We start from the raw sequence: 22171 nt of genomic DNA, 5'->3' as shown, positions 1-22171 counted from the left end.
CCATCCATCCATCCATCCATCCATCCATCCATCCATCCATCCATCCACCATCATTTTACAGTGGAAGAAACTGAGTAACTTTTTTTTTTTGCTTTTTGGAAGGGGGAAGGCTGGGCAATTGGGATTAAGTGTCATACAGTAAGTGTTAAGTGTCTGAGGCTGGATTTGAACTCATGTCCTCTTGACTCCAGGGCCAGTGCTCTATTCACTGTGCCTCCTAGCCACCCCAAAACTAACTCTTTTTGTGGTGACAAAAAAAGGAAACTAAAGGGATGTTTATCAATTGAGGAATGACTGAATAAGGTATGTATGATATGTGAATGTGATGGAATGCATGAGGAAGTAGATGGTTTCAGTGAGATGTGGAAAGACTTAAATGAAGTGATGCAGACTGAAGGAATTAGAAATGGAAGAATAATTTGTGACAACATCAGTATTATAAAGATGTACAATGTTGAAGACTTTTATAAACTAATTAAGAATGAAATGAGCAGAACTGGGAGAACAATGTAGATAACAACAACAACCAAACAAACAATTAAAAAGTGTAAGAATTATGACCAATACAATGACCATTCATGATCCCAAAAGACTGTTGATAAAATATGCTAGCCACTTCCTGGGAAAGAGTATAGGTAAAGGATTTAGGGAGCAGAATTTATATACATATATGTATGTGTATGTGTACGTGCATATGTTTGTGTAGGTGTACACATGCATGTATGTGTATATGCACATGTATGCGTACATGTGTGTATATGTGTACGTGTATGTGTATATGTATCTTCGTTTACCCTAGTTGTATCCATGCCTCGGTGCCCCTGTTCTCCCTTTTTCCTGACATCTTAGCCATTGGAGTTAAAGTTGATCGTAAATACCATCGCTCCTCCAGGAAGCCTTCCTGATCCCTCATCACAATGGTCCTTCCCCTCAAACCTCACATAGCACTTTCTTTATACTCCCCTCCCCCTTTACCTTTATCATTTGACTATTTGTAACATGGCTACTAGCACTGGTGTCATAGATTCCTGTTAGATAGTAAGTTCCTTGAAGGCAGGGATGGTGCCTAATCTAAGTTAACTCACAGGGTTAGTGTGAGTAAAATGTCTTCCCAGCGTTCAAGTGCCATGCAAAGATGGATTCTCATATTATTGTTGCTGCTCTTGTTGTGTAAACCTTATATCTGTCCAGAAGAAAATTCAATTACTATAGTCAGGTGCTTAATAAATGCATTTGTAGTTCTCTTAAGGAAAGGGAATCAGTTGTTTTCCCCATTGGAGGAATCATATCATTTATTTATTTGCAATTTTACTTTTTTGGACAGTTAGGAGGAACTGTGGATAGAGTGCTGAGCCTAGAGTTAGGAAGACTCCTCTTTCTGAGTACAAATCTGGCCGTAGACACTTACTAGGTATGTGACCCTGGGAAAACTACTTAACTCTCTTTGACCTCAGTGTCCACATCTGTAAAATGAGATGGAGAAGAAAATGGCAGACCACTCCTCCAGTATCTTTGTCAAGAAAATTCTAAATGGAGACATGGGGAATTGGACACAACTAAAACATTTATTTTTAAATGCTGAGTGTAATCAACATCAAACAAGATGAATATCTCCACTAGCAAAACAGAATGGAAAAAGAAGAACATGTGCAATGCTGTGAATCTGCATCAGAGACAGCTAGCTAGCTTCACCCTTCTAACAGCAAGTACTCTAGCACACCCAGGATGACCTGCTAACACAGGTTCTTTGATCTGCTTTTCTTAAAGGAAAGCAACTTTTAAGGGGATCAACAATCTTCTTTTAATTATGTTCATTAGTTCAGGGGAAAGGTCAGCACCCCGAATGTGGAGAAAATACAAACGGAAATTAGCATAAAGACCAACAGATAGGATTCCAGCTGTATGACATAGCAATATTGAACTACACTTTACATACATCACTGGATTGAAGGAGCACAGACAACATCTGGGTAATTGGGGGGAGCTCTGAACATACAGCTACTCAGTCTCAACCAGGAAATCAAAAGATCCTTCTCATAAGTGAAGCCCCAAAGCAAAATACCAACTCAGAATATATATAGACTTCTCAAAACCAGAAGATATCACAACCCTCGTGACTCAGTGCCTAATTATGTTAGTGTCAAAATGTGTGAAAGTCTTCCTACAAGCAAGCCTCCCCTAGGCAAGCAAGTTCCTCCCCCAGTGGGCTCTATGTGATTCAGGATGTAGCACAGGTGGGCACACGGGCCTATTAATGGGCTGGGGGGGAGGTGCAGGCGTGGGGTAAGATCTTATATCCCATTAACCACCCAACCCTCCAGACAAAGTCAGCAAGTTGAATTTTTTTTTTTTAAGCAATTGGGGTTAAGTAACTTGCTCAAGGTTACACGGCCAGTTATTTCCGGGTGTGGTGCTGAGTGTCTGAGCCTGGGATTCGATCTCCAGGTCATCATCAGCAAGTTGAATTTTGTTTTCAGAGCCGCCCTGCTTGTCTGTTTCCTACTGACCGTATTTCTGTTCTCTTCTTCAGCATCCTTCTTACTTTTAATTTTTTTTTCATTTTATTAACTTTATCGTTAGCTCCCTCTTTCCCCCACCTTCCCCAAACTGAAGGGAACTCTTTTACTCCCAAACTGAAAGACAGAAAAACAAATCCCAGTCTCACATATGCAGAGTCAAGCAAAAACAAATCCCTACCTTGGCCATATCCAAAAATCAACGTCTCTTTCTGCACCTCCTGTTAGTAGGGGAGGAGCATGTTTTATCACTAGTCCTTTGAAATTGTAATTCTTGATGTTCACTCATTTTGGTCATGCCTAACTCTTTGTGACCTTATTTGGGGTTTTCTTGGCAGAAATACTGGAATGGTTTGCCATTTCCTTCTCCAACTCATTTTATAGATGAGGAAACTGAGGCAAACAGGGTTAAGTGACTTGTCCAAGTTCACACACTTAGTAAGTGTCTAAGGCTGAATTTGAACTCAGGTCTTCCTGACTCTAGGCTCAGCACTCTATCCACTCCACCACCTAGCTCCATAAGGGACTCCAGACTCACAGGCACAAGATGTCTACACATAGACCCTATTGGCTTATTATCATCTAGATGTTATCCCTCCATAGTTGTTCTCTTCCTTTTGAATAAGATGTCCTCTTCCACAGCCATGTTCCAGTTATGAGGACCATTTCACTTAGCCTCAGTGATATCAACTGGTCAGGCTGAATTTCTCCTCTCACCTTAGGATGCATGTAGCTGTTGCTGTTCAGTCATGCCCAATTCTTCCTGACCCCACTTGGGGTTTTCTTGGCAAAGATATTGGAGTGGTTTGCCATTTCCTTCTGCAGCTTATTTTACATATGGGGAAACCGAGGCAAACAGGGTTAAAGGACTTGCCCAGGTCACACAGCTAGTAAGTGTCTGAGGCTGGATTTGAACTCTGGAAGATGAGTCTTTGTGACTCCAAGCCCAGTACTCTATCTACTGAGTCACTTAGCCACCTCCTGGGGGAGTTATGATTGGTTACTACTTGCTTTTATAAATTTGTTTTTCTTTGCAATGTTATTGTATAAATTGTTCTCTAGATTCTGCTCACTTCACTTTTCATCAGTTTATTAAAAGCTTCTCAGGTTTAGGAACTGTCCCCTTTGTCATTTCTTGTGTTACAGGAATATTCCATTACATTCACATACCATAATTTGTTCAATTATTTTCCAATTGATGGACATACCTTTTTGTTCTAGTTAGTGTACTATGACAAAAAAGAACTGCTATGAATATTTTTGTATATATGGGTCTCTCTTTTCTTTTTCTTTGACCTCTTTTGGTTTATATGTGTAGTAGTGGTATCACTGGGTAAAAGGGAATATTTAGTGACTTTTTGGATATAGTTCTTAAATTGCTTTCCAGAATGGCTGGACCAATTTTTACAACTTTACCAAAAATGTATTAACATGTCAATTTCCCTACAGCTTCTCCAAAAATGGTCTTTTTATTCTTTTTCTTTTTTTTGTCACATTAGCCAATCTGACATGTCACTTCAGTTATTTTTAAATTATTAGTGATATCCTTATACCAACATGAGTATTTTGAATATGTTAATAGCTTAGATTTCTTTCTTCGAGAAAGATATTTTATTTTATTTTATTTCCTTTGTCTGTATTTATCTATCAGGCAATGTCTCTTGTTCTTATATAATTGAGTCAGTTCCTTATGTATCTTGGACACCAGACTTTTATTGGAGAAAAGTGTTTCAAAGATCCACTCCCCTTCCCCTCAGTAAACTGTTTGCCTTCTAGTTTTTAACTACATTAACTTTGTGCAAAAAATTTTTTAGTTTTGTATGATAAAAATAATGTTTCATTTTCTGTGATTTCTTCTTCCCTTGTTTAGTTATATGCTCCTCTCCTATCCAAAGATGTATTAGATATTTCCTTCCTTGCTCCTCTACTTGGTTTATGATGCAATCTTTTATCTCTAAGTCATGTATCAATTTGGAACTATGTACAATATATATATTACTATATATTTACATATATATATACCGGTATATACATATACATAAATGAACAATAGAGATAAAACATAGTAATATGTTTCGGTATATATGCATATATACATATGTACATACACATATACACACATACATATGTATACACACATACTCACACATATATATGTATAACATGAGTAATGATTTCTTAAACTAAATCTATTTCTACCAGATTCTTTCCAATTTTCCCAGATGGTTTTGGTCAGATATCGAGTCTTTGTCCCAATAGTTGGTGTCTTTGGTTTCTCAAACATGATACTATTGTGTTTAGTTTTGTCTATTACATACAAAATCTCTTTCATAGATTGAATTCTCTTTAGCCAATATCAAATAGAAACTAAATAATTAAAAGTTTTTTTTTTTCTTCCTCCCACCTCAGCCCTGGCTCACTCACCAGACAGGACCAGAGAAAATGGCGGGCACTGAGGCTGTTTTCCCAAGCCAGTGTACAGAACAGTGTGTGGCGGAGCTTCCAGTCCAAGAACACAGCACAACGGTAGAACGTGAACTTGCTTTTCTGCAAGGTAGAGATAGATCTGGTGGGTCTTTCTCCTTCTTGGATCCCCTCCCCTCCCCTCTTCCCACCCTGGGTGCTCCCAATCTCCCTTCTCCTCCCCTGGCCTTCAAGAGCTAGAAGGACCTCAAGGAAAGTCATAATGTTTAGTTGTGAGTAGAGACATTGACCCCGGGGGCCCATTGGATGAAATTATAATTATAATGGTGTCTCCCATTGCTACAGATTTATGAAATGCCTTCCTTACAACAGCCTCAAAAGCAGGAAGTACTAGCACGAGTGATTATCAGTCCTATATTGTTGTGTCCTTTTGACACAGGTAGAAACTGAAACTCTGAGAGATTAAGTAATTTGCTGAGGGCAACACAACTAGTACTGAATCAAGGATTTAAATGACAAGTCTTATTTTCCTGTACTAACTCTGCCTCAGGCAGGGGTCTGAGTTAATCAACAAACATTTATTAAGAACCTTATGAGTACCACCCATTGTATAATAGCTGAGCATATAAAGACAAAAATGGAACAGACCCCCAAAGTGCTTATATTCTATACCAATGTGTAGACATTGATATTGGAACAGCCCCCGAAGTGCTTATATTCTATACCAATGTGTAGACATTGAAATAAAATATATAAAAATTAATACAAGGTAATTTTTTGTTGAAAGGTGGTACTAGCATCTTGGCATTGGATGGTGATGGGAGGAAGGATCAGGAATGGCCTCACATAAAGAAGAAGATGGCACTTGAGCTAAGTTTTGAAGGAAATTAAGAATTCTGTCAAACAATAAGCATTTATTAAGTGCCTACCGTGTACCAGGCACTAAGATAAGTGCTGGGTGTACAAATATAAAGAATGAATCAATCCCCTCTCATAAGATGATTATGTTTGAATAGGCAAACAAGAAATATATATACATATGTATATGTGTGTGTATTTAGAATAAATAGCAAAATAATATGGATAAATACAAGGTAGTTGGAAAGGAAGGGAATTAGCAGTTGAGGGGGTCTGAGAAGACTTTATTTAGAGAAGGTGGTGCTTGAGCTGGAGGGCTTCTAGGAGGCAGAGGTGAGGTGAGGAGAGAGTATATTCCAAGCTGGAGGGATGGCCAATGCGAAGAAAGAGACAGAAGATGGAATGACTGGTGTGAACAACAGAGAGGTTGGCAAAACTGTTGTTGGCGGGACCTTTGTTTTTGAAGACCAATGACATCACAGGGGTGATGTCTTGGCTCATGTGTCAACTGGATTTAAGTGATGCAGAGTTGTACAAAGTTGTCAGTCTCACTTTCTGCTCCAGAGTCAACAAAAGTCCACTAGCAAGACCAAAGTCAAGATCTCTAGCAATGGCCCAGGATGCGGTGGATGACCTTGGCATCTTTGATGTCTGTCCAGCCTCTAAGGCTCCACAGCACCTGCTTCAGTCACCTTCATGACTGTTGGAACAGATTGTTCTCATGTGCCTATTCTGCCAGGATAAATCTTCACATGCTTGGGGTAGATGCCCCTCCCCAACCCCCAACTCACGGAGGGGTTGAAGCTACCCTCAGCTTGGTTTAGCCTGTCTGCCAAGATGGTTTTACCAGCGTGCTGCATCTTCTTGAAACCACAAGAAAGAGTTGAGTACCAGGTAGACACCAAAGGTGTATGAGCATCCCTGTAAAAGACTGGGCAAGTCCTCACACTAGAGGCGCTAGCCCTTCATGAATACCCTGCAGACTCCGAACTGTAGTGTACAGAAGGATGTGCTATTTACAGTGAAGCTGGATAGTTTGATGCCAAGTTGTGAAGGGCTTTAAAAGCTAAAAGGAGTTTTTTCTTTGATCATAGAGGAATAGGGAGCCACTTGAGAATTAGGTAGTGAAATGGTTAGATCTCCTCTTAAGGAAAATTACCTTGGTAACTGTTTGGAAGAAAGACTGAAGTAAAGAGAGAATCAAGGTTGGGAGACTAATTATGAAGCTCTTCTGATAATTTGGACCAGAAGTATTGAGGTCAGGAACTATGGTGGTAGCTCTGTGAGTGGAGAGATGATAAGGAGGTAGAAATGGCAAGATCTGGCAACTGATTGCATCTGTGGGGTGAGTAAAACTGAGAAGTTGAGGTTGACTTTGATGTTATTAACCTGAGACACTAGAAAAATAGTGGTGCCTTCAACAGAAATAGAAAAGTTAGGAAGGGCCAGGGGTTGGGGTTGAGGGAAAAGATAATGAGCTATCTTTTGAACATGTTTAGTATGTCTCCAGGACATGAAGTTCAAAATGGTTAAAAGAGGATGATATGGGACCGAAGGGAAGAGACTAGGGCTGAATATATTGTATAGATTAGTGTTTTATCAGCATAGAGATGATAGTTAAATCCAAGGAGTGAAGAAGAGAACAAGACCTAGAATAGAGTTTGGGGGAATGCTTATAGTTGGGAATGTGTAATTTATTGTTATAAAATGTTACTAGTATTTTCTGTGTTACATACAGCTTACACTTTTAAAACTTACAGTTGTGAATTTTCAACTGGAATTTATTTTGCTGATTTTTTTTGGGATATAACTGAATGGTGGATCTGATGAATGATGAACAAGCAGCAGTCAGACAGCTAGGAGAACCAGGTGAGAAGAGTAGGTAACATGAAGTCCCAGAGGTGAAAGGCTATTGAGGAGGGGAGAGTGGCCCATAGTGTCAAATGCAGCAGAGAGGTCAAGTAGACTAAAGACTGAGAAAAGATTTGTCAATTAAGATCATTGGTAGTTTGGAGAGAGCAGTTTCAGGTGAGTAAAGAGGTTCGAAGCCAGATCACAAAAGGTTGACAAGCGAGGAAGAGGATAGAGGAAGAAAGTATGTCTAGAGAGCTTTTTCAAAGAGTTTGGCTGAGAAAAGGAAGAGTAATATAAAATGATTAATTTAAAGATATGGGTCTAGTGAAGGTTTCTTAAGGATAGGGGAAAGATTGGGTATTTTTGAAGGCAAGAGGGAAGAAGTAGAAGGGAGAAAGCGTTGAAGTTTGGAGGAGTAGTAGATTGAGAGGACAATATACTGGAGAAGACAGGAGAGGATGGGATCATGAGCCCATGTAGAGGACTTAGCCTTGGCCAAGGTCCCCAGGGCAGCCTCATGAGCACATAGAGAGGGATTAGCCTTGGCCAAGATTTCCCAGGCAGCCTTATGAGCACATAGAGAGGGATTAGCCTTGGCCAAAGTCCTCAGGGCAGCCTCATGAGCACATAGAGAGGGATTAGCCTTGGCCAAAGTCCTCAGGGCAGCCTCATGAGCACATAGAGAGGGATTAGCCTTGGCCAAGATTTCCCAGGCAGCCTCATTATCAGAGACTATGGGAAAGGAGTAGAAAGTGGGAAATTATATCAAGGGATCCAACACTTTGCACAGTACTTGGCACGCAGTAGGTACTTAATAAATACTTGTGAACTGTTGAGGGTGAGAAGAGGGAATTTGAAGTAAATAGTCTTAATTTTCCCATTAAAGTGAGAGGAGAGGTTCTCGTCTGAGAAAGTGGGAGAAAAGGAGATTGTGGAAAGCTTGAGGAGACACAAGGATTAGAATAGCTTCTGAGGGAGCAAGACAGAGAATTGATCTACTTTGCTCCAGTGAGGACCCAACTGAAGCTGGCTAATGTGAACTTATAGCGTATTTGGTCTGCATGACTGTGTGGCTTCCTCTAGTTCTGAATGTTCGGTTGCAGTTGAGTAGAAACAAGTGAATGAGTGAAGTAATCTAGAGCTGAGGTTTGACAAGGGATTAGCTGAGATAGGGGGTGAAGGATTCAAGAGGGGATAAGAATGTGGATTGAGGGTGATGGTCTGAAAGACAAGGGGCAAAGGAATTGGGAGGTCAAGATGAAACCTTGACCTTGAATGGGTTCAGGAAGGGTGAGGGTGAAGGGTGAGAAAGAATGATGAGAGGTTATGATCAGGTAGAAGAATGTCAAAGTTTTTGATTAAGAAAGTGGAGCTCTTATATGTAATGGTGAGATCCAGGGTATATGGCTTAGGGGAAGTAGTGTGTTGATTTAAGGAAATGGTAAATTAGGGAGATTGAAACCCCCTGTTAAAAAGGACAAGCGTTAGGGAGGAGAGAAAGACAGTGAACCAGGCAATAAACCCTTTGAGATATGAAGGAGAATGACCTGGGGATTGGTAGATAATAGTCACCTTGATTTGAATAGGTTGAAACTTTTCGATACCATGAACTCCAAAGTTGAGGGTGCTGAGAGACAATAGCTAAGGCAGTGAAGAGCAAGGGGCTATTCCAAATTATCCTCCTAAACCAATGAATCTATACAGTGGGGTGTGAGTACAATCGCTTCTGAAAAGGATGGAAAAGGATGCAGTGTGGTTTGGAGGAAGCCAGGTCTGGGCAAGGACAGAAAAGAGAAGAAAGTGCACTCCAGGTGTGGACACAGACTGTGCAAAGACTTAGGAGACCAGGGATGGGATATCCTTGTGAGGAACAAGAATAAGGTCACTCTGGCTGGATTGTAGTATGTGTAAAGGGGAGTAATACATAATAATAATGCGTTTCATAAAGCATCTATCCTAATGAAAACAGGGCACTAGGCCAAATGAAAATACTCAAGTTGGCTTCATGAAAATAGGGCATTGGATTGAATGAAAATGAAATAAGACTGTGGTTCTCAACAAAATCAGTCAGTGGATTTGTAATGAAGATAAGACCAGTCTAAGGTGGGGGAAGGGTGGCAACCAGTGTGAATGTGCATTGGCTGGGTTGTCCCATACTTAACCAGAGCTGGGGAGAGAATTGTTTCTTCCTCTTTCCCTAACTCCTCTACCAATCCCTCACCCCACTCTCTCCCTTCCCCATCTTCCTACCTCTTCAGGGGCACAGATTCAATGTCTTTTTGCAAAGGGTAAAGGTAAAATCCCTTTTCCTAGAGATGGGCTCAGTCCAGCAGGGTATACTTAGTAACAACTTGAAGGATGGCTTGGCTGATTCCAGTGCTTGATTGATCCTTAACTAACTGACCACCTAATCCCTCTGTCTGAAGGCTTGTTGGATTACCATTAGACCTGAGTGACTACCTGAATGACTGCCTGTCTCTGTGACTACTTGTCATGATGACTGACAGGATGGTTGTCTGATTATTTGACAATCAGACTCTGCTTGACCATTGGGTTGACTGACCGTTATAACTGTGGGGCAATCGTCCTTCAGGTGCATGAGAAGGGGGATCAGGCTCTGGTGCACCTGGGGCTTCAGAGAATAGTGATCCTTTCCCTCCATGGAAATCACTAAGTCTCCGAACAGGGAGATGGCTGATGCTCGGACTTTATCTCGATCCTGAAAATGACAAGCCCAGAGGAGCCCCCGCCCCCGCCCCACCCCACCCCCAACCATCATCAATGAATAAATCAAAAACCTTTATTAAGTGTCTACTGTATGTTAGGGGCTTTGCTATGCCCTGGGGCTACAAAGACAAAAATGAAACAGTCCCTGTCCTCAGGCAGCTTTTTACCTCATTTTACCACTATTTATCAGCCTTGATGTATGGCCCTGGAAATTCTTGGCAGCAGTCTTTACCTCAGACCAGAGTCTCCCCCCAAGGGCAGGGTCTATTACTCTTGTTTTAAGCAAAGATTTTGGAAGGAGAGGATTTCTTTCTTTCTGAAACATATACACTGCTATGCACACATGCAGGTACATACATACATACAAGTAAGTGGACCCATAGAAAGTGTCATGCATGTGAATATTCACATATACCCACAATCCTCCTTACACACAATGGCACACATGTACCCACTTTATCTCTCAGCAAATTACCTCCAATATGTAATCATGTTGTCAGGATCATGTGTTTTCTGAACCAGGCAAGCTGAGTAGGAGGAAAGGCTCAGAGGGTGCTGGGAGGATACAGCTGTCCCTGACTTTGTGACCTAGTAATTATCCTATACATCTCAGGCCTCAGGTTCCCAAAGGATGCCAAGTTACAGCACAGCCTGGCATACGACACTTCCTCAAGCACAATATACAACCTGTGAGAAGTGCCCTGATCTGCCATTAAAGGCTCTCTTGCTTACCCTTCCTGTCCATGTACTCAGCCCTGCAGCCAATATATAGGACATATTTTAGAGCCCAGAACCTTGGGTTCTGGCTCTTCCTGATCTTATCTATCACCTGACAACTCCAGATGAGGAGAGAAGCAAGGTGCTCTCTGTGGGGCTATTGGCAGCAAATGCTGTGTTCAAACTGATGTGTGTTCTTTATTGTTGGAACATGTATGTACTTATAGATCCCTAAGGCCTAGGCCTAGAAGGAACCTTAGAGTCACATAATCCAAACTCCCTATTTTATAGGCAGGGAAATTGAAGGTCACACAGAGAGTTGTTGTAGACTCAAAATTCAAACTGACATATCCAGTACTCCTTCCAACTCCATACCAACATAAGATGGGAGAAGCTCCAGATCAGGGGTCAGGGACTCCTAACTTTGCCATTTGCTACCTGTGTGACCATTGGTAAGTTTCTTTTTCCCCTCTCTGGGCCTCAGTTTCCCCTTCTATAAAATGTGAAGATCTGAGAAAGGACAGAAGCGAGAGAAGAGTACACTCCAGGCATAGACACAGTCTTAGAGCCCCCCAACCTCTCAGATTTCAGCTTGAACCCCCTAGGGTTCTTGTACGAGGAGATGCATACATGGAGATATCCACAGTCACACTCACATCATCAAAGAAGTTGCGAAGATTGAGGGCAATCTCCCGACACTGGTTGTCAGCCCCTTGCTGGCCCAGGCAGTATAGGACATCAGCCACTGTGCTCATTACCCTGATGACCACCTGCTCGTTATCATCATAGAAGCCCTCCAAGAAGGCTGGCAACTGGGCCCGGAGAAGGTTACCCTGGAGGAGAGAAAACCAGTCTAGCCAGAGGGGTCAAAGTTGAGGCCTGGACAGCCCCACAGAACTACCAAGGGTCACCAGAACCAGATCAAAATGTAATTGGGAAATGTTGAATAAAATAAACATAAATACCCAACATAGATGATGTTAATTTGTGGTTTTCTAAGTCAATATGGGATCTCTTCCTATTTAAATTTGACATCTTTGGTATCCCCTTTCTTTTTAGAATTAGACACCCTCCAGGATTTAAGGGACCTTGGACCACAGATGGATCAACCTATAAGTGAACAGGAATCCCTTCTGACAAATAATTAATCAGTTTTCCCCAGGAATGTGGAAACCACTTTCTGGAAATTTTGTCTGAACTGATCTCACCAAATAGCATGTTCATCATATCACTCCCCAGTGAGAGTTGGTGGGAAGGGCTCTGGATTTGAAGAGCTCTTCCAGGACGTCTAGGTTAGAATCCTGGCTCTGTTAGTCACCTTGTGAATTTAGACTAACGGGCTCTTCTCTGGTTTTCTTAGTTTCTCTGGATCTTAGTTTTCTCCTCTTTTGAGTCTTGAATCCTAGGATCTTATGCTCAGAACAGAAGATGGCTCCCCATTTGTCTTCTTCAACAAGTGTCAAGTCTGCCTAGCATTCAAAGCCATGAGGGTACTATTCCTTCCCTCTTGCTCACTTCTATCTCCCCTTATTCTCTACCACATCTGTAAATCCTTATCATATTTACTCCTCTCTGGTCAGGTTCTTCTTTCCCACCCATATGCACATTCATGGATAAGTGAGTGAGAACTGTCTAGTTGAGTCAATGAATGAATAAGTCAGCCTCCTTGTCCCTTTTTACCTTCTCTGAGTCAAAGATGACATTCTTGAGACCTTGCAGGCTGATCACTCGAATGGAAGGATTGAGATCAGCCAGTCCTTGATGGAGGTGTGACAATATGGCCTGTTTGGGTAGCTCCTCCAACATCACGGGGCTGTTGAGAAACTGAAGTGGGGGAGGGGGCAATGTCATCCCTAGTCCCCTCTCTCCCCTCATGGGGATGTTTCTCTGATAATAAGGTATGCACACTTTGAATAAGGATGGCATAGGAGTGATGGGGGCTGATCTTTCTAGAGCTGTTGTCTCAGGGAATGGTCTCTCTTAGGCTGATGAGGAACCAGGAACAGCAATATGGCAAGAGGGTAGTATGGACTTTGTTTCTAGGACTTATGGAGATAGATAGGGCACAGAGACAGAAATGAAAACTATGGAACATCAGGTGTGGAAGGAATCTTAGTGACAGCTGGTAGAGCAATGGAGAGAGCCCTGGGCCTAGGATCAGGGAGACCTGAGTTCAGATTGAACCTCAGACATTTACTCGCTGTGTGAACCTGGGTAAATTGCTTCACCTCTATTTGCCTCGGTTTTCTCAACTGTAAAATAGGGATGATAATAGTAGCTACCTCAAGCGAGTAAAGCAATTAGCACGGTGCTTGGCATGTATGTAAATGCTTATTCCTTTTCCCTTGCCCATTTAGTCTAGCCTTTAGGTAGACAAAGGATTCAGGACAGTGATGTGGCAGGGGACAGTATAGTCTCTTTTTCTGGGGCTCAAGAGGATAGATAAACAGGTGCAGAGTCAGAAATTACAGCTATAGCATTTCAGAGTTGGAAAGATGGTAGAAGAGAACATCTAATTCAACCTTCTCATTTTATAGGGAAGGAAGCTGAAGGTCCAGAGATGGGAAAGGGACTTGTCACTTGTCATAAAGCAATTTGGTGGCAGAATTATTGTTTTTTCCACTTTGGGAAGAATAAAAAGATTAGCTTTTTTGATTTCAAAGATCTGAGAGCATCCAGAAGCAAGCAGGCTTAATGGGGGAAGGCCGGGGTTAGAATGGAGAAACTGACAGAGTGACTTGATCCCATCGGCAATGTGGAGCCATAGACATTTCTAGGACAGGGTTCTGATATGATGACCATGTTTCAGTTTCACCTCTGGGATTCCCAAGGGTCCCCTCCTCCCTTTTCTCAGGACAGCCTTCACTTCTAAAATGAAGAAATGGAGACCAGAGAAATGAAATCATTTGCCCATAGTCACAGAGGTAGTGATGTGATTGGAACCCAGACCCTATGTACCCAAATCAAGTGTTCTCTTTGTATCATACCACATTGCCAGCCTCCACCCCCCTCCCCTCCGTTTGTCTTCTCATTATCACCAAACTCTTTTGGAAGGACTACTTAAGGTTTTTATTTTATTTTTTCTCATTTGACTTTAGGGAGCAGTTAGCCCAGAATGACTTATTTCTTTCATTGGGGTCTTTCTGTTTTCCTCCTTTGATTTTTATATATTTAACCTAGCCCTGCCCAGTTCCAGGGCTCTGGGCTTCAGCAAAGTTTAAGAAGCTAAGGAGAACAAAACTTTAGAGGAAAGAGGATGCTCCCAGGATCCAAAGGTCCTGATGTCACCTTCTTTTTGTGCCCCTTCCCTCACATTAGCCTGTTGTATGTGCTTGGAATGTTCTCCTTCCTTATCTCTACCTCTTGTCTTCCCCAGCTTCCTTCTGTTTTCAGCTAAAATCCCACCTTCTTTTTTAGGGGTATCCATGTAATTTTGTATGTTGACTCCATGTGTCTCTAAAAGAATTACATTGTCCTGTGTCTTTAAGACTCATTCATGTGATTATGGTATATATGTACTTTATTTTTACAATACTTTTGTTAGAGGGGAGCTCTTGTTAAAAGCTTTCCCTAAAAGCTTGTTAAAAGCTTTCCCTATACCTCTTAATATTAAAATATCTCAGAGTATTATGTAAATAATTATGTCAGGTTTTCTGTATTTGTTTGATGTTGGAAATTTTTATCATTTAAAATGAGTTTAACACATTTTCCCTTAACATTAAATTACATTTTGCAAAAAAAAAAAAGGCTTTCCTGATCCCTTTTAATTCTCCATTTTTATCCTGTACATAGCCTGTTTGTCCATAGCTGTTGTCATGTTTTCTCCCCCATTAGACTGCCTGGCATACAGCAGGTACTTAATAAATGCTTGTTGACTGATGACTGACGCTTCCCATACAGCTACTGGTTTCATAATTATATGCCCTCCTCTCCATCTAGGACCTCACCCTAGAGGTCCTATCCCTGTTTTCTTCCTTAGAGAAACACAATCATTTGTTGGTATCTCCTTATGTCTACTACCTCAGGGATGATTTCTCTATACTGTGGCAAATGCCCCACTCAAATGAAGTCCTGGTGGTCTGCCTTAAGTTATAGCTCAGTTTCTTGGGTCAGGGGAGGGAGTTGGAGGCATAGATAACAGACTGCCTTCCTTCTAGTAGCAAAAGGCACTGTGGGGCTCTGCTCCTAGAGTGGGGCCCAGATTGGGCAGTGAAACAGGCTTTAGAAAGGGTGGGGAAAGTAGAGCTTGGAGAAAGGTTGTCCCAAGGGACAGCGAGGGATATTCAATGAAGATTAGGCTCTGTCTCCATGTCAGAAGGATGGCCTATCCTTTCCCAAACTTCTGGTCCAGGACATTTGTCTTACACTAGGGGAATGTTTTAGATTTTTTTTTTTGGTCAAAAAGGGCTGATAGCTGTCTTCAAGTATTTCAAGGGCTGTCTTGGGGGTTGGAAGTGGATTAGTTTGTTGGGGTTAAACTCAAAGGGAAGAAGCAGATTAAGTGAAAGTTGCCAAGAGGAAGACTTAGGCTCACTGTAAGGAAAAAGTGTCTATTAAGAGTTATCCATAAGTGGAATGGGCTCCCCTTCAGGTAGAGGTAGGGTGACCACTTGTCAAAGCATATTATTTACATATAGATTAGACTAGATCTGGGTCTTTGAGGCCCACTTTACCTCTGGGATTTTGGGATTCTCCTTCCTGTTTTGTAATGGGATAGGAAAAGGAATATCCTTGAAGAAGATACCCAGAGTTTTTTCCACTACCCTCAGCAAGTATCCTACCTCTGTGAAGAAGAGGCTAGCTACCTTCTTGTCGCGTTCTGGCTTGGCCTCCACAGTGGAGATGGTCTGGTAAAGGACTCCTTTGATTTGGCTGCAGGAATTCTGCACCATGGCCCTGCAATGGGACAGGAGGGAATGAGACATACTTACAGCCAAGGCATCCTATAGCAACATTTGGTTTTGGGAGTGGCTATTTATTTCTCTGTGTATGGCATGTGTACAAGTAGTGAGTGCACTGTAGTTAGGAAAGCCTCGGGTTCTGGTCACTGTGGCACTAGGTATTCTGAGCAAGTTTCTTCAAAAATCTCCTTCCCTGCCCATGAGTCTTACTAGTTGTGTTATCCTGGGCAGGTCATTTAAACTTATGATCCTTGGGCAGGTCACTCAGACCCTAGCAATAATATGTTTCTGGGTAAGTCACTTTAACTCTATGGGTCTCAGTTTTCTCATCTATAAAATGAAGTTAGAAGCATTTGCTCTTTATATCTTATAGGGCTGTTGTGATGAAAGTGCTTTGTTAACCTTAAGGCACTATAAAAATGTGAGCTATTTTTAGGAAAAAGACTGAGACAAAGTCATTGGATGCAGAAGTTAAGAGATTATTGATATCCTTTGGAAGGAATACCCTTGGAAGTTGAGTTGTGGTGTTCAAAGCCAGACAATGAGGAGTGGATGAGAGGCAGGAAGGCAGGTTAATGATTTCAGATGATTTTTTTCCAAGAGTCTAACTATGAAACAACACACTTCATAACCTTCCATGCTTTGGTAGATGATCTTGATATATTTCTCTGGCCCTACAACAACAAAATCTGCCTTTTCTGCTGATCAGTTCCTTAGCACTTAGCTAGGCAATTGTATGCACACAGTCCATTGGAGGGCTCGCATTGACATCTCTCCCAGATTGGTAGGGCCAACCACAGCTTGGGCTACTGGCACTGCCTTGGAGAAGCCAGGATTGCTGACTCTTTTGGCATGATGAGGCATTGGAGGAGGATGTTGGCAGAGCTATTTTTATGATCACTATTATCATTATGTTGTGAGGAGGACACATGGTAGGTGTGAGTAGGCTGTGGCATATATTGCCAAAAAAGAAATGTGCAGAGGAAATGGCCTAAAAGAAAAATGTCAGAAAACTATAGACTGGAAAGGAAGGTGGGCGGGTCATGCAGGGAAAATAAGGGGTAGCTGATGAGTGGCCTATATGCTTCATTGTCATCCACGTAATGTCAAGGTTTTCTAAAGAAAGGCCCTCCTTAGAATGTTGGGTGGAATCCCAGGGGAGGACATGGACAAGAAGGGTTGCCCAGGGTGAGGAGGTATGGATGGGTTGCAGTCTGTACCATTGGAGGAAGTGTCCACCTTCTGAGATCATAGATCCATCAGAATGGGAGAGGCAGGATGATGTACTAGAAAGGGTTAGAATTGTGGTCAGGAGACCTGGGTTCAAATGTTACCTTAGTTACTAGCTCTGTGACTATGGGCCTGTCACTTGAGTTTTTAGAGTTATCCATAGGATGGAGCCCATCGAACATGTACTGCCTGTCTTATAAAGTTGTTGTTATGAAAGCAATGTGTCAGACTTCTATATGAGTTATATGTGTGTATTCTATGTATCTTCATGTATGTACATATGTGAGTTCCCAGATGTTTCAGCGTCATGTGCCTCCGTGTGAATGTTTGCAAAGGATGAGACTGGACAAGTAGAGTCAATGAGAGACTTAAACCACTTAGACTTTTACAATCAGTCTATAAGGTTGTTGTGCTTGTTCTTCATCTTCAAAGAGGACCATGGCATCAGGGAGATGATGACATGACTTGCAGTTGACTTGGATTTGAATGAGGGAGGGCTGTGTAAGGTCACCAGCCTCACTTTCTCCTCCTGAACCATCTAGATCCAGTGACCCAGTATTCATCAGGATAACTGGAGATGGTCCAGTCCCTGATCCTTTTAGGCTAAGGCCTTTTCACTTACTCACTTTGAAGTAATGCACATTAAGTGAATAGACCTCGTTAAGAAGTGAGTCTGTTGGGGGGAGGAGGGGCACAGTGAATAGAGCACCAGCCCTGGAGTCAGGAGGACCTGAGTTCAAATCTGGTCTCAGACATTCTAGCTGTGTAACCCTGGGCAAGTTTCTCAGAGTCTGTTTCTGCTTCTGTAAAATGAGGCTAATAATAGTACTTATCTTCCCAGGGTTGTTATAAAGATGAAATGAGACAGTATTTGAAAACCTTAAAATACTACATAAATGCTAGCTATTGATATTAATGTGTCATGGTGTCAAACCATATTAGGAATCAAGAGAGAGACTGGTATCAGTCAGAACAGTCAAAGAGGCCTTCCTGATACAGATGTAGGTCTTAGAAGGGTGAGGCCTTGACGGAGATAGGATTTCTATAATAGATCAAACCATTAAGGGTAAGTAATCCCTCTCTGAGGTTCCTCTTTAACTTTTATAAAGCCTACCTAATCCAGCCATCCAATTCCACTTAAGTCTAGTGGAGTGACCACTAGCTCTTGAGACAAAGGATCTGAGTTTGAATTCAGGCTTTTACTTATTACCTGACTGACACTTGGGCAAATTCATATCACAGAATCTCCAAGTTAGAAGGAACCTCCTCTCCGCCCCAGTCAGTTTATTTATTTATTTTTATTTTTCAATATTCATTTCCACAAGGTTTTGAGTTGCAAATTTTCTCCCCATCTCTCCCCTATCCCCACCCCAAGACAGCAAGCATACTGAATATCCCTTCCCCCAATCTGCCCTCTCTTATATCCCCCAATGCCTCCTTACTTTCTTGTACAGCAAGATGGATTTCTATATCCCATTGCCTGTATATCTTATTTCCCAGTGGCATGTAAAACAATTTTTTAAACATTTGTTTTTAATGCTTTGAGTTTGAGATTCTCTCTTTTCTCCCCTCCTCACCTACTCCCACTGGGAAGACAAGCAATTCAATGTAGGTTATACACATGTAGTTATGTAAAACATTTCCATAGTAGTCATATTGTGAAAAACTATTATTTCCCTCCATCCTATCCCACCCCCCATTTATTCTATTTTCTCCTTTGACCCTGTCCATTTTCAAGTGTTGCTTCTAACTACCCTCTCCCCCAATCTGCCCTCCCTTCTATCATCTCCCCTCTTATCCCCTTCCCCCCTACTTTCTTGTAGGGTAAGACACCCAATTGAGTGTGTATGTTATTCCCTCCTTAAGTCAAATCCAATGAGAGTAAGGTTGACTCATTCCCTTTCACCTTCCTCCTCTTCCCTTCCATTGTGACAGCTTTCTCTTGTCTCTTTTATGTGATATTCTATCATATTCCATATGTCCTCTATATATACCATATATATCATATTCTATCTCTCCCTTTCTCCTTCTCCCAATATACTCCTCTCTCACCTCTTAATTTTATTTTTTTAGATATCATCCCTTCATATTCAACTCACTCAGTGCCCTCTGTCTATGTATACATGTAAACACACACACCTAAACCCATCTATATATACATCTATCTACCTACCTATCTACACATACATATATATTCCCTTCAACTATCCTCATACTGAGAAAAGTCTTATGAGTTACAAATATCGTCTTTCCATGTAGAAATATAAATAGTTCAACTTTAATAAGTTCCTTATGATTTCTTTTTCCTGTTTACCTTTTCATGCATTCTTGCTTCTTGTATCCAAAAGTCAAATTTTCTGTTCAGCTCTAGTCTTTTCATCAAGAATGCTTGAAAGTGGGGCGGCTAGGTGGCATAGTGAGTAAAGCTGGCCCTGGAGTCGGGAGGACCTGAGTTCGGTTCCAGCCTGAGACACTTAACACCCACACAAAAATACTAGCCATGTAACCTTGGGCAAGTTACTTAACCCCAAATTGCCCTCCAAAAGGCAAAAAAAAAAAGAATGCTTGAAAGTCCTCTATTTCACTGAATTTCTATATTTCCCCTAAAGTATTATACTCAGTTTTGCTGGTTTGGTGATTCTTGGTTTTAATCCTAGCTCCTTGACCTCCAGAATATCATATTACAAGCCCTTCAATCCCTTAATGTAGAAGATGCTAAATCTTGTGCTATCCTGATTGCATTTCCACGATACTCAAATTGTTTCTTCCTGACAGCTTGTGATATTTTCTCCTTGACATGGGAACTCTGGAATTTGGCTATAATATTCCTAGGAGTTTTCTTTTTGGGATCTTTTTCAAGAGGTGATTGGTGAATTCTTTCAATTTCTATTTTGCCCTCTGGTTCTAGAATATCAGGGCAATTTTGCTTGATAATTTCTTGAAGGGTGATTTCTAAGTTCTTTTTTAGATCATAGCTTTCAGGTAGTCCAATAATTTTAAAATTATCTCTCCTGGATCTATTTTCCAGGTCAGTGTTTTTTTCAATGAGATATTTCACATTGCCTTCTATTTTTTCATTTGTTTGTATCTGGTTTATAGTATATTGAGTTCTCATGAAGTCATTAGCTTCCATTTGCTCCAATCTAATTTTGAAGGAATTATTCTCTTCAGTGAGTTTTTGAAGTTCCTTGTCCATCTGGCAAATTCAGCTTTTTAAGGCATTCTTCTCCTCATTGACCTTTTGGGTCTCTTTTGCCATTTGTCTATTTTTTAAGGTGTTATTCCTTATTTTTTTTTGGTCTCCTTTAAGAAGGATATTGATTCACTTTTCATGATTTTCTTGCATCATTCTCATTTCTCTTCCCAATTTTTCCTCCACTTCTCTTACTTGATTTTCAAAATCCTTCTTTAGCTCCTCCGTGGCCTGTAATCAGTTCATATTTTTCTTGGAAGCTTTTGATACAGGAGTTCTGACTTTATTGTCTCCTGCCCTTTCCATGCTTTGATCCTTTTTGTCCCCAAAAAGGAATCTATGATCTGATTATGTTTCCTCTGCTTGCTCATCTTGCTAGTCACTTACTTGGCTTTTGAGTTCTTTGCCATGGTAAAACTCTGCTTCCAGAATGGAGAGAGCTTTGTCCCAAATCACTGGGGTTGTGTGGAGCTGTTGTCAGAGCTTCTTGTAGGAACCTGCCTCAGAACTGTGAGGAGGACTGCCACTCCACAGCCTCAACAAACTCTGTCACACCAGTGCTCCTTACCGCAGGACACCCAAGACTGTGACCCAGATCCAAGCAAGGCAAAGCAAGAGAATCCTGCCACAGCGCCAGCAAAGAGAGTCCTGCAATTACTTTTTGGACAGTCATTTGGTCCCCCCACAATCTGTGGGCCTGGAGCTCAGGAAGCAGCCACTGCAGCAGCTGTAGCTGCTATATCCACCACCCTGGGGGTAGGGGTCAGCCTGCACTCTTCTCTAACCTAGGGTCAACAGAGTTTCCCTACTGACCTTTTACTTTATCTTTGGTGTTTATGAGTTGAGAAGTCTGGAAACTGCCACAGCTGCCAGTGAATCAGTCCCCAGAAGTCTGTTCCAGTTGGTCGGTGCTGCTGGTCTGTGCTGGCAGTCTGTGCTGGTGTGGCTCACACAGAACTGCTCTCCCTCCCGGCCCAGTGCAATAGACCCTTCTGTCTGCCTGCCAGGCTGCCTTCAGCATGAGATTTGTTCCTCTCTGTCAGTTTGTGGGTTCTATAGCACTAAAATTTGTTTAGGGTCATTTTTACAGGTATTGGAGGTGGCTGGATGGTGAGCTCAAGCAAGTTCCTACTTTTACTCTGCTATCTTGGCTCTGCCCCCAAAGGAACCTTTTAAAAAGGCCATTTTATATATTTATAGCAACTCTTTTTGTGGTAGCTAAGAATTGGAAATTGAGGGGATGTCCCTTCATTGGGGAATGGCTAAACATGCTGTAGTATATTATTGTGATGGAATATTATTGTGTTATAAGAAATGACAAGCAAAATGATTTCAGAATAACCTGGAAAGACTTACATGAACTGCTGCAAAGTGAAGTGAGCAGAACAAGGAGAACATCATACATAGTCAATAAAGAATTGTTAATGACATAGCTATTCTCAGCAATACAATGACCCAAGACAACCCCAAAGGACTCATGATGAAACATACTGTCTGCCTCCAAAGAAGGAACTGATGCTGTCTGAATATACATTGAAACATGCTATTTTGCATTTTTTTCTTTTTTGTTTGAGTCTTCTTGTACTAAATGAATAATATGGAAATGTTTTACATGATTGCATGTTTAACCTATGTCAGATTGTTTACCATCTCAGGAAGTGGAGAGGGAAGGGAGGGAAGAGATAGAGAGAGACAAAGAGAGAGAGAGAGAGAGAGAGAGAGAGAGAGAGAGAGAGAGAGAGAGAGAGAGA

General features: G+C 41.5%; 1 protein-coding gene across 1 annotated transcript in view; it reads right to left on the bottom strand.

Moving 5' to 3' along the window:
* Positions 1–22171, bottom strand: part of LOC138156134 (maestro heat-like repeat family member 5) — a 99490-nt gene that overhangs the window by 10368 nt on the left and 66951 nt on the right. Inside the window, exons 22-26 of the mRNA XM_069081358.1 lie at positions 15878–15992; positions 12777–12920; positions 11753–11929; positions 10216–10371; positions 4941–5063 (exon numbers count right to left, since the gene is read on the bottom strand). Coding sequence (XP_068937459.1) covers positions 4941–5063; positions 10216–10371; positions 11753–11929; positions 12777–12920; positions 15878–15992 — 715 coding nt within the window. The remainder of the gene's footprint in view (positions 1–4940; positions 5064–10215; positions 10372–11752; positions 11930–12776; positions 12921–15877; positions 15993–22171) is intronic.

This window comes from Petaurus breviceps, unplaced genomic scaffold, assembly GCF_028583685.1.
Source record: "Petaurus breviceps papuanus isolate PSGF00001 unplaced genomic scaffold, PetGlider_PUasm1.0 98, whole genome shotgun sequence".
Classification (NCBI taxonomy): Eukaryota; Metazoa; Chordata; class Mammalia; order Diprotodontia; family Petauridae; genus Petaurus; species Petaurus breviceps.
Note: the sequence above shows the minus strand (reverse complement) of the source record. Positions and strands in the feature narration are given on the sequence as shown.